The 13,761-nt window shown below is 37.9% G+C and overlaps 1 protein-coding gene across 8 annotated transcripts in view; it reads left to right on the top strand.

Annotated features, from left to right (window-relative positions):
* pard3aa (par-3 family cell polarity regulator alpha, a) overlaps positions 1-13,761 on the top strand; it is a 460,369-nt gene that overhangs the window by 236,408 nt on the left and 210,200 nt on the right. For all 8 annotated transcript variants that reach the window (XM_084102432.1, XM_084102429.1, XM_084102431.1 and 5 more), the window contains 2 exons: positions 7,552-7,691; positions 9,013-9,141. In XM_084102432.1, the coding sequence (XP_083958558.1) occupies positions 7,552-7,691; positions 9,013-9,141 (269 nt within the window). The remainder of the gene's footprint in view (positions 1-7,551; positions 7,692-9,012; positions 9,142-13,761) is intronic.

The raw sequence follows: 13,761 nt of genomic DNA, 5'->3' as shown, positions 1-13,761 counted from the left end.
AAAATGTACATTTATATTAAATACAGTTTATTAAGAGTGTTGCTTGACCCACTTGAGTAGGACTTCAGTTACATCTCTATTTGTAATATCATAAATAAAATGTATATTGAAACTTGTAGGTCATGTATTTGAATGTATTTGTATTTTATGAAGTTGCAATTTGGTACATTTGAAATATATACATTTTCCAACGTAAAACTTAATCAAGCACTTTAGTGTGTTAGTCAATACATCAAAATATGTACTACTTTAAGGCACAACAAAAGATTATTAAAACACAATGGTTTAAAATATACTTTAATAAAACTCAGTTTTACATTATTACAACGTGCACTTTTTAAAATTGTACTTATGTGTGTTAAGAAACATAGTCACTCTTTCAGACATTTAAAAATGACTGTGATGGCTTCGGCCTAAAAACGTCAAAAATGAGTCACAATCTCTTCTTTGGTGCAAGGGATTGTGGGTAATATCAGTTGGAAAAACATGCATAAATGTGCAAAAATACGTCTGATACTCCACCACAAGGGCATCTTTGACGTACTGTTTAACAGAAGCTTTATACACTGTCCGGCCCAATAAAAGTCGCTGTTTGGATTTAAATAGGCAAATGCTTAAAAGTCTATGATTGGATCATTTTTGCAGATGTTTCTAGCATGTTATATGTTTGGCAACAGTTCTTCTAATCATAATTGAGTGTATATTTTCATTTCTTAAACATGTAGGAAGAACATCATGGCCATATTCCAGGATGACAATGTCAAGATTCATCAGACTCAAACTGTGAAAGAATGGTTGTGAGGAGCATGAAGAATCACTTCCACACATCAATCCAGAGCTTAAATTCATTGAAAGTCTTTGGGATGTGCTGGAGACTTCACAGAGAGCTGGACTCTTGCATTCTCAACACAAGACCTTGACCAAAAATGTATTCACCTCTTGATGGAAATAACATCACAATATTCATTCCCATCAAGAGGTGCATACATTTTTGGTCAACATTTTCATCCTGAAATATGGCCATGATGTGTCTTCCTACATGTTGTTTAAGTGCGTCTTCACACCTATACATCGTTTGTCTTGTTCTGAAATGATGTTGCATTTTCTTCTTGGTTCGGTTCGCTTTCACAAGGCAACCTTTCAAAGCGTACCGAAATGTGTTTGTGCAAGTCACATGCGAGTACAACTGTCTTCTTATTGGTCAGAGTTTCCTCTGCGTCATCCATCAAGATGATTGACAAGTTCACTCCATGAGCTTATTGTGGCTTTATTTGTAACTGTCGAGACACATGCAAACACTATACGAATGTACTGTAGACGTCATTCCCGCTGTTAAATTATATACTACATTCGTATTAATATTGCAGCAAATGCAAAGCTGTCTCTCTTGATCTCCCAGTGCTGTCTCGAGGTTAACGGTGTCAAGACTCGCACGAACACTATACGAATGTTATAATGCAGATAGAGCAGGAATCAAGGCTTCATCGAGACAGCATTCTCGTACAGAGAAGTGCAATTACACAACATTTTAAGATGAAGATGTGCTCTTTTGGTTTTCAGCTGAGATAACTAATGTGCTCACTCACAGAATCACTACTGCTATTCCTACATTTCCCGTTATGAATTATAATGCAATTTGGTTCGTTGGTCCATTGGGTCGGATTGCTTCCACACCTCAAGCGAACCGTCCCAGAGTTCCTTTGCAATCGGTCTGAGACGGTTCTTCTAACTAGCATGTGTGAACACGGCGATCTCAGAGCGATTGCTTTGGTGCGGATCCGAGTGTGATCGCCGTGTTCACACATGCCTAAACGAACCGAACCAATGGAGAGAACGCACCAGGTTCCGAAACAATCGCTCAGGTGTGAAAGCGCCCTAAGAAATGAAAAGCTACACACTCCATCAATTAGGGTTAGAAGAACTGTTGCCAAACATATAACATGCTAGAAACATAATAATCACTGCAATAATGATCCAATCATTATTAGACTCTTAAGTGTTTGCACTTTGCATATTGAAATCCAAACAGTTGCTGCGTCCCAATTCACATATTATCCGTTCTAAATAGTATTTGAAATATGTACAATATGTTGAAAATGAATATTCCAAAGATACCCAGATGGTCTACTTTTTCGGGTTAGAATCCGAAGTGCAGATCCGTGCATAAAAACTCTTTACGCTGTGGACGAGGATTCGATTAGAACTACAAACACGAGTAAAAAGTGTTAAAAAACTACAAAGACCGACGATTAAGCAGAGCGGTTAAGATAAAGGGGTTTGAATGATTATTAATCAGTAGCCTATCTAACCTGACGAAGATATATTTATTAAATGTCATCCACATTATATTTACTCATTAACTTTTAAATGCATCATTATGGAAACATGAGAAGAGTTTTCCGAATGAAAGACCAATGAATGGCAGATCAACTTGCGACTACATTTCTCTCCAAAATGGTGGGACATTAATTTCAATTGAATGTGGAGGATTTTAACTGTGGCAAGTTGATTGACAGGGCAGTTTAAACAGTGACACAGGTTGCACGTAACTAAGCGACATAGCGTCAGTTAAAGACACGATTATGTCCCAAAGCTTGCATACTCTTCTGCTTCACACTCAAAAGTATGTACTTTTTCTTCTCAAAAACAGTACATACTTTTAGTGCATAGTATAAGTAGGCGAATTGGGACTCAACAAGTGACTTTTTTTGTGATTCTGGACACAACTTCTAATTTTGTGTACTATGTAGTGTGGATAGTATGCAACTGGAACACAGCCCTGAATCACAGGCTTCTCTGGAAACACTTGCCTAAGAGCCCCGAAAGCAAACATGAACAACACTGTCTCCTATCTTCATCTTCTCCCCCTGCGATTGGAAGATAAAGAGAGAGAGAGGGGAAATGAACAAACGCAGGGCATGGTGCCCGCTGGCTCGTCTGGCTCTGGTGTAGCAGATGTTGAACGCTGGAGCACTGGCACGAGTGCTGGACTGAGCTCGGGGACTGGCTTTGAGAAGGGCTTGTTATAGGCTAAATACAGCACGCTCTGTGGGAGCTTTCAACTCTTACCAGCACATGCCCTGACAAACACCAAAGGCTTGCTCTCGGCCCAGTACGTCACCTGGAAGCTGATATGTGGACAAAAACTCTCTGTTTTTTGGAAATATTGACCCTTGTAGAAGCTGTTTAATCTGTCAGAGCTCTACCGGATTGACTTCAGCACTTCTGCGCCAGCTGAGAGATTGATTTGCTCTGGGCACTTTACCACCACCAAATAAAAAACACTCAGAGATTTATGAAAAACAATGTTGTCTTTATATCACATTCAAGTTTTATTCAGTGACAGGTGCACTACTGGAATAAAATAATACATCTAATGTTGATTAAACTCCAAGTTCATTCTGCTAAAGGGACTGTAGTGCTGAATGGCTCACTCGAAATCTGTGTTTTTATAGGCATTTTTAAACGCATCAGTAAAAAAATTAATTTTATGCCCACATCTCTCTCTTATTTCCCCAGCATTTTCCATATTTTTCTCACTGTTTAAAAAATGTTTGTTCCTAGGTTGCAGATTAACCAGGTTATCATAATTTATTAAAACATTTTTTAGTAATTTATTCTATACAGAAATGACAACTTTTTTTGTTGTTGTTTTTTTTCTCTTTTTTTTTTCAGAACTCTGCAAGGGCAAATAAATATCTCCAATGCCCTTTAATAATATCTTTAATAATATTAATAGTTATTATTATTATTATAATATATTTTTTAGGTTTCTTAAAAGGGGATGATCTTAAACAGTTACTTCTAAGATACATTTTCAGAATTTCCTCAACTAAGTTTATATTATTTTAACAATATTCATATATTATAATGGAAAACAAGACAAATCAGATTTTTTTTCCTGCCATGTGGATATAAGGTTTTGCTTTTCTCCCACATCAACTGCACTCGTTTAAAGAGTCTTGCTCCTTCTTCCATTAGAACATTTGTCTTTTTTGTTATGATAATCTTAAAATAGTATTTTAAGAGGTCTAAGACCACACCGTCCTCTCTCATTTGTCTCTTCTTCCCTCTTTCTCTCTCAACCCCTGTTAAATTAATGGATTGCCAAGAACATTTTCCTAATTTTTTCCTCAAGCTGTAATTTTCTGTCCTGCCTTACATTGGCCATATTTTAAACCTCCTTTTTTATTGAAGATTCAAGACTTTGGCACAGTAAAATAGACCGCATTCTTTATTATCTTCCTCTCACATAATAATAATAATTAAAAAAAAACCTGAATGGAGACCTAACCACATCCGTGATTAATTAGTGTTGGGCTATTAGTGTTCCATCTCTGTAATTACTTGATTGTAAGCCGTTAACTACTGAATGTCCTAATGGCTGGGAGTTTGATTCTAGTAATTATCCTAAAGGAGGCATCAGGTGGCGTTTGATAGCCTTGCTGGACTGTTATTGACTCTGGCTTCGGTTCTCCCGGCTGTGGCCGTATGTCTTGGAACATTTAGCCCGGCACCATAACAAACATAAAACCATTTAGAGACCAGCACAGCCACTGACCCCAGACCAGTAACACTTGGTCAGGCTTGTTGAAGGAATGGGAGTTTGAAGGAATATTCTGGGTTCAATCAAAGTTAAGTTCAATTAAATGCATTTGTGGCTTAATGTTCAACACACACACACACACACACAAAATAAAATAAAAATTATCTTTAAAACCAAACAAAATGGCTCATACATTGGATGCGAAATTGCGAATTGGGACAATCTTTGGAGTAATTAAAAGAAATGTGCTTATAAGTTTATTAAATCATTTACATTTGTTCTTCAATGAAAAGTTTTGCTTTATTTGAGCTTTAAAGTTATCATTTTATGGTTTATGGCATTAAGATGCCATAGCAACAAAGTTGTAAAATTGCTCAAATCTGTGTGGAAAAATCTTTCACCTCCATGCAAAATTCCAGATAATGCGGATTACTATTAAAATGGTTGGATTTCTCCCACAAAAACAACAGCTGCTTTTCCACTGTCAGGACAAACAGTTCCAGTTATATTTCAACCAGAGTTTGGTTCGACACGATTACAAAACGTTCTTGGCCCGGAATTATCAGGGTAAGGCAAGCCAACTTTGTCCCGCGGTGTAAGCTTGTGTCCCACATTTCAATTATGTCTGTATTATTTTTTCTTCCTTGAAATTACAATACCACAATAAGACATATAATACAAAAAAATGCAGTTGCTGTTTAAAAATCCATTAGTGAAGCTGACATGTTCTAGCTAGAGCGGGGGAAATAACCAACCAACGCTTTGACGGAGCAAAACTCGTTAGCCAGGACTTCTTCTAGACATGTACTGGATAAGAACTAGAGTTTTATCCATTGAGTGGCCAAGGCTACTTTATAAGGTGCGTTCACGTCATGTCCTAATTACTATTCTACCTTTCACGTGATCGTAGAACTTAGTAATTACAACTTTAGCCTCGTAATTTTCAGATAGCTATGACTTGTACCATGTAACCACTGTCTCACTCGACCACTGCAGATTCACATGCATTTTGAATGATCTAAAATGACGGCGTTGACTGGCAACTTTTTTCAAAAACGCTGGCGGGGAAAGAGTTAAAGGTGACCCCACTCCAACCCCACTCTTTTCAATAAATAGAGGTCAAAATAAAGTTGTGGTAATTAATATTATGCTACAAGTGTTTTTGATTGAGATTAACTCGCATTGATCCTGGAATATTCCATTTCATCTCTTGAAACATTTCCCTTTTTTTTTTTTTGAGCCAGTCATGAACATGACATATCCCAGTTATTATATAAGCGAGCGAGACAGTCCTGAGGGCTACAAATGTGTCTCCAGATAAAAATACGTGTGCCCTCCTCCGGCCTATCAGTCTCTCTATCTCCCCCACTGCCTTTTCTTTTACCATTACAGCCGTTGTTCAAATGATAAGGTCAACCTTACTGATCCCTCTGTGTCCTGACCATTACTCTTTTCTCTCCGCTTCTCCTACATCTGCCTATTCGTATTCATTTGGCACTCCCAAAAAAGGTCATTTTGTGGACAGGGAGCAAATTGCTGTGCATACCCTGCGTCTGAGCCCCTAACTACATTTTCCAGGATTTAGTAACGTCTGTGGCAAGCTGTAAAGCTCAATTTGCCTGATGCATGTGCACATCAAGACCCTTCAAAGCCTGCGTTCGGAGGGAGTCGGCCCTCTTTTCAATAAGGAAAGGCAAATGCATGCATCCTGTAGGACCTGGCGTGACGACCCGAGCATGTAATGTTACTGTCCCGCTACATTTGTAAAGCGCGTGCCGCCGAAACACACGTGTCTAAATTTGAAATCACACTGCGGTTACGCCGTGCACGCAGATGGGTTCGAAACGTTTAATTATGGTGGCCTGTGTTGCCATATGCTTGGCTTTTGCCTGTGTAATTTGTATTTGTGCGCACAGGCGGTCATGGAACACACTTTTTTCTCTGTGCTGTTAACGGACTTAAAAATATCCCGTCGGATGGATTCAGATTAGTTATTAGATACAGTAGACTTGAGCAGGACTGCAATTTTACTGCGGCCGATGTGCAATCCAAGTGACAGTGTCAAATATAGAATTCACTAAACATTTGCAACGCTTTAGCTCAGCGCAAGGGCCAATGACTTATATAATGAGTCATATATATATTTATATTTTGTGTATATTTATGTGTGTGTGTAAGAAGACTCTTCTGCTCACCAAGGCTTCATTTATTTGATCAAATATTAATATTATTAGCATGTAAAATTTAGTTTTCTATGTGAATATATAGTAAAGTGTAATTTATTCCTGTGATCAAAGCTGAGTTTTCAGCATCATTACTCCAGTCTTCAGTGTCACATGATCCTTCAGAAATCACTCTAATATGATGATTTGATGATCAAGAAACATTTATGATTAATATCAGTGTTTAAAACAGTTTTTGCTGCATAATGTTTTTGTGGAAACCATGATTCACTGCTGCTTTTTTTATTTGATTGTATTCAGAAATTAATGCTTTTATTCATCAGGGATGCATTACATTGATCAAAGTGACAGTAAAGGCATTTATAATGTTACGAAAGATTTATATTTCAAATAAATGCTGTTGCACTTTCTATCCATCAAAAAATCCTGAAAAAAAAATTAATGATGGTTTTCTCACAAAATATTATGCAAGTTTTCAACATCCCTTTCAAATGACTCACGTCAGCGTCCACTTTTAAAACTTTTTCACAGATCAAGCTTTGCTCACATTATATTCTTTATTTAATAATGAACTTTTTATATTGATGTTGGTGTCATATGGTTTTGAAAAACCTTTAAACAATTTTCAAGAAAAGTTTAAATGACTCTAAAAATATGTGGTGTAGAAAAAAGCAACATTTTACAACTCAAACTAAACTAAAAATATAACAAAAATGCAATCATCATCTCAGTCTGTCGCCACTGTAACAGCATGTTTGGTCTACAGACAGACTCTTGAGTCATTTATTCACGTGTGTATTGTTTGTTATTTCTGCGCTGTAGGTCCGGAGGGCTTGGGTTTTAGCATCACCTCCAGAGACGTGCCCATCGGCAGTTCGGCCCCCATATATGTGAAGAATATCCTCCCCCGTGGAGCCGCCATCCAGGACGGCCGTCTGAAAGCTGGAGACCGGCTGCTAGAGGTGAGAAACACTGAAGCTGTGGAGCGTCACATGACCTCTGACTTCCTCTTCCGCTTCCTCAACTTCCTGTACAGACATTTCAGACCTCATGAGAAACAAGCGCGCAACCCTCTTTAGAATATTGTCTTTGAACTTCCGTTTTTGCGGTCGCTCTGTATATTTCTATGGCATCGCTGTCCAGGAGTAATTATCTGGTGAAGTGGATTTACTTATTGTAAAGTTAACAAAAGTTATCATGAGCATTGTAATATTTAAAGCAGATGTCTTAACAAATGGCAGTAGACCAGGAAGAGTTTAAAACGAGCCATTCATTCATAAATACGTAAGATTGCAGTGAAAATACAAACTGGAAGACAAAAGTCAATGAGTGAGGCGCTGAAAAGGGGCGGGGCTACATACGGTCTATTGAGCTTTTCTTATATTAAAACAACAGCAAACTCCTTCCGTTCCCTGTGTCGTACAGAAGTACCGTCGACTCATTGTTTTCCAGAGGATTTCCCTCCTTAGTTCATTCTGCTTGGTCTATCGGAGACGAGATGTCTCATTGTTTTCCTCTCTCCCTTGTGAGATGCACTTTCCTTTTTAGTTTCGGAAAGTAAATAATGTTCATAAAAGAGAATGGACAAAAAGAACTATGCCTGATGGCTGATTTACAATGACAGCCAATCAACAATGGCCATTTCATTTAGAAATGGAGCAGAACACCTGCAGGCTCTCATGCCAGATGCGACCGTGGAGCCAGAACGTCATCCATTTGGCTTAACAAACCCTGATTCATCGCTTTAATGGAGTCGAGGCCTTTCAGAGAGCTGTCGGTTCACCCTGGGCCTTTATGTTGCCATAGAAATATGAGGACTATCTCCTGTTGTCATGGTCACAATAATGCGACTGCAATTAATTGAAATGTTTGATCAGATATAATTGCACAGAATGCAATTTGTGTTTTATTTGTTGCTTTATTAAACACCCTTTCAAATGACTCGCATCAGCCACTGAGCAAAAAGTGCCACTTTTTCACAGGTCAACCTTAAATACTTTATATCATGAATCTGATATTGAGAACAGTATGTATTAAATATAATTATATGTGATTTATATGTAAAAAACCCCCCAAAAAACTGCATCCCAGGCAGGATGCACTGATATTATATACACTTATAATATCCTTTGTAATAAAATAATATATCGTTATAGTATCCTTTAGGATTTATTGTGTTTGGTTTAGTGCATATGGTTTACAAAATGTATTTGAAAAATATACTGACATAAAAAAATAATATTACTGTTAAGACAAATATTTCTGTCTTTTGTGTGTGTGTAGGTGAACGGAGTGGATCTGAATGGGAAGACTCAGGAGGAGGTCGTGGCTCTGTTGCGCTCGACTCCCATGGGAGGCACTGTAGGTCTTCTCATCGTCAGACAAGAGGACGCTTTCCTGCCCCGCGAAGTGGTGAGTCACACACTCTCACACACACACACACACACACACACACACACACACACACACACACACACACACACACACACACACACCTAAAATGTGCAACCTTCTTAAAATGGCTTAACAATGGCCCCAGTAAAACGGTCTCTCGATATCACACAGAGTTCATATAGCACCATGAAATGGCCTCTTCAACTCCTTCCCTGCCTCGGGCCTATTTAGGTCACATGTGTGGCACAGAGGCAGCTGCCACCCGCCTTAACTCATTTTGAAGTCATTATTATTTCCATAATAGATAATTCAGGAGTGCAAATGAACTCCAGGCTGCCTTGACATTTGTATGCAGATTTTTTTCTTGGTCGACATTCCATAAAGATCTTCTTTATTGAGTCAGTGTGGAAGGTTCCCATTGGCTGTCTCAATGAACTGCTGTTTACAGCATCAGTAAAGTCCCTGCTTTGCACTTACAGGGTTCCTACGCAGTATGATCAAGTATGGGATCTGATTTTAGTATCCAGGTCTGGATAAGCATGGGAAATGTTTGTGTTTCCAGACTACTGCCCCTCTTCTGTTTTATAAAATCATTCGTATCATATAAGTCTAGAGCCGACAGCCAGTGCAGTTTAGTGATTGTTTAACATGACTGAATTAATTCAAGGTGAATATTGTGTGTTTCCTGTAAGTGCGTCTCTTCACTAAAGTGAGTTGGCAGTCATTTAAATCAAATTGTACTTTGCTGTTTGATGTTCGTGCAACATTAAACTGCAATTACAGTATCAAATGTCTCAGAGGTGAATATATGCAGGTTTTTTCTCATCATGTAAGAGTATGTATTCACTTGGAGAAAACCAATATAATGTAAAATTATGTTATATGGGTGAAAACTTTATGGGTGAGGATTTGGAAAAGAGTGATAATGGCTGATAATAAATTAATATATATTGCAAACATTGTAATTTTATTGTATCATACCCTGCCATTATGTTGACAATAATATTTTAAAACTTATATTAAGAATTTACAGTACTCAAAATGTATTCAGTGAGTGAAAGTGTAATCCTATATTAACTTCATCTAGGTTTGATGTGTTAGAATGTAACATGTATGTTAACAATTGAGTTTTAAAACTATTTATCGGATGTTAAATATGGTCTGAAATGTGTAGGATACTGATAGTTTTAGGAATCCTGCACTCAGCAGCGTTGATCACTGGCAGATTTTCTTGAAAATTAAACCCAAGTAAATGATAGCTTGATTTCCTGAGTTGATACGTTCTGAAATATGTCCAAAGACAGTTCATAATGCACCAGATTAGTGGTGTGTCATTTCATTTACAGAATGCTGTGATACAACAACCAATGCAATAAAACTGGATGAAGTTCTGGATAAAACTGAACATGATTTTAGTGACAATCACTGGGCATTTCACTTTGAAAGGGTTGCAAAACATGCAAGGAGCATCATAATATCGCCACAGGAATGTCTTTGTCAACCAATGGAAGATTCCCAGCAAAGAGGGAACGTTCCCTGAACTTTGACTAACGTTCTGGCAAGGTTCTCTCTAAGTTATGAACAAGCATTCTTCCAGAAACTTTAATATAATGTTCGTTCAAAGTTGTCTGGTCTTTAATAATGTTCTCAAATCATTAGCACAGCAATATTTATACATCGTTCGTGGAATTTTTGTCTGAAATGTTTTTTAAATGTTCTTGTTTCAGAATGTTCAGAGAATGTTCCCATAATGTTTGCAAAATGATCAAATGGAGTGTTCCCATAAGGTATTGATTTTTGGAGTGATTGTGAGTGGTTGGAGATGAGCTTTGACTTTCTTTCCTTTGGCTCAGGCAAGATTTGATTAAAGACGCCATCATGAAGACACACTTTCACAAACTCTCCCACTCCACCTCGTTTCTCATCAACTCCCCCTTAAAATTTGGAGTTTAAGACATCCGAACGACAGGGGTGGGAAGAGAGAGAGAGGGAAGAGATAAACTGTTGGATGCTTCATTACTCTTATTGTCACATTAACATTCAGGAGGCTTTAGCTTCGCAACGCGCCCGGTTCAGGCATTAAAGGATCTCAATAATCCATACAAGTATGTTCATAAAAATCAGATTACAAAAGCATCGCTCCACCGCTGACAGTTATTGCAAATAAAGTGGAGAGAGAGAGGACAGCGGACGGTTATTGATGCTATTTTGTAGATGTGTGTGAGGGAGAGAGAGATAGAGGGAGAAAGAGAGAGAGAGACCGTGGTGGTTTTATACGATGATATGGGAAGGTTGTCATGTGAGCCAATCACAGTGTCGGACCATTAACGCATCATCGAGGAAGTTCTAAATCAAAAGAGTGACATGCTCTGCCACAGTGACAGGTTACAGTCTAATAAATCACTGCCAAGTACTTAACTTACGCTTTTTGGTATTTAAAGACATGACACAATTAACCTCAAATTAGCATAATGGCAATGTGAGAGAATGTAATAGAGCGAAATTGGACATAGTTGGCTCTAACCCCTAACACGCTGAGGGATCTTATTTATTTATTTATTTTCATTTATCTGCATGCATGCGATTAGCCTTCCAGTCGTCTAGGGAATTGCAGACATTTTCCGAAAGTGTGAGCGTCAAATGCGAGCTGGCAGAGGCAGTGACTTATTGATAGGGGCGTCAGCTTTAACCTTTGCTCACAGCCGAAGTCCAGTCCTGAGGGAACCGCAGAAAAATGAGCTTTGATGCCCCCGGCCGGCCCTCGCCCTTTAGAGAAAAAGAGAAAGAGAAGCGAGAGGAGGCGGCATGTTCAGTGAACTCCAAAGAGGAATCGATGAAGTGTTGTCCTTGGAGTCTTCTGCACTCTGGGCTGGTGTTAGTTGAGTGCAATTATAGGTCATGTGCCACTCAAAGTGTCATATACTCATGAGATTACTGATCTTTAAACAACTGAGTTGTTGCTTTGTTTGCTGACAGGTAGATTGAGACTCGCTGACACATTTGGGGCAGTCTTAAGGGCTGTTCACAACAAGAACAAGAACTTTAAAGATAACTATAACTACATTGGTGGCCAAAAGTGATGCCCGACCTAGGGAAATTGACTTATTCACCCTTCTTTGAAATATTATTAAAAAAAATTTTTTTCAAAATATATTTTGTAAGCATATTTGCATAGTTGTGCTTGTAGTCATTTTATTTATGATAACACAATAAAACATGACTAAATGTGCCGACATAATTTTTGGCCATGCTGTCATACAAAGAAATTATGAGCGCATAAAAGAACCAACAAAATATATATTACATTTTTTGATGGTTTAAATGAACTGAATAATAAAGAACAAATATCCCCTCCAGACATCACTTTTGGCCACTACTGTATATCATGGATTACCTGTTCATGTTTTTATCAAAAGTGATTCCAACAATATTCTTTATCTGTGCCATTATAGTTATAGTTGTACTGTGTATTGCTATTGTTTTATAATGATTTAGAACTATATATTTATCATTATAGTTTTTTCGTCCTTTGTGTGAACAGGCCTTCACTAAAGTCCTAATGGAAAGTCTTTGTGTAAGGGGTTTTCACAGAACCTTGGCCCACGTGTGATTGTTCCCGGCACTCGGCAGCGTCGTTCTGGTTTCACACAGTGTCTACACCGGACACAAGCCAATAGATCTCATCAGTGATTGTGTCCACACTAAATGCGTTATGACGAGTCACCGACAGCAAACTGATGCCTTGTTCCATTTCTGCTCGCGTCTGCGCTACTGACACGAAGGAAAAGTGGATTTATGGTCACTTTGGCGCATCAACACGGTGTCAGACCTTTGAATGCTAAAGTCAAACTCTATTGGAATAGACAAAGAATCAAAACCAAAAAATCAAGGTCTAGAGATCCGTTAAAAAATAAAGATGTACTACTTGAAACTTGAGCTCTGCGTGTTTGGAACGCTGTGTCATGTGTCGAGAGCAACAGTCAAACATGTCCATCTAGATGATCATGTGTTTACATAGAAAAACAAAGGAAAAGCAGCACAGTGGAATACATAAACGTGTTCTCTGTGATCGGCCCCTAAATCAGCCACTTACTCGCTTCCATTTTGGTTATAATGCTGCCTTACACATAGGGCTTGACATTAACGCCCACCAAATGTGTGTGTGTATTTCAGCAGTGGCGTGTAACAGCAGTCACTTCTACTAGCCACTTTGGCAGGTTGGATTTTACATGTGATATATACATTTTTCAATTGTAGTCTTTTAAAAAGGCATCTGAAATAATAAACTAAGTGCAATGTAGTTTTGTCAAAAATATTGATTTTTCAATACCGATACTGAAATGTCTAAAACGCTTCCAATACTCATTACCCTTTATTTTTCTTATTTTGCTTAAACTGTCAAATACACACAGGATAATGTCAAAATGCAAGTCTTGGCGAGTATTCACGTAAACACAGTCAGTTATGTTTTAAGTAGGGCTGGGAATCGATAAAAAAAAAAAAAAACTAATTAATTGCATTTCCCCCAAGCTTGTAATCATCAATATTTAAACTTAGAATCACCTAATTAAATTAAACAACACAGGGAAAAAAAAGGAACAGAAAATACCATATATTAAAATAATATTAAACATCAAT

Source organism: Abramis brama (genome assembly GCF_963993115.1).
Source record: "Abramis brama genome assembly, chromosome: 24".
In the NCBI taxonomy this organism is placed as follows: Eukaryota; Metazoa; Chordata; class Actinopteri; order Cypriniformes; family Leuciscidae; genus Abramis; species Abramis brama.
Note: the sequence above shows the minus strand (reverse complement) of the source record. Positions and strands in the feature narration are given on the sequence as shown.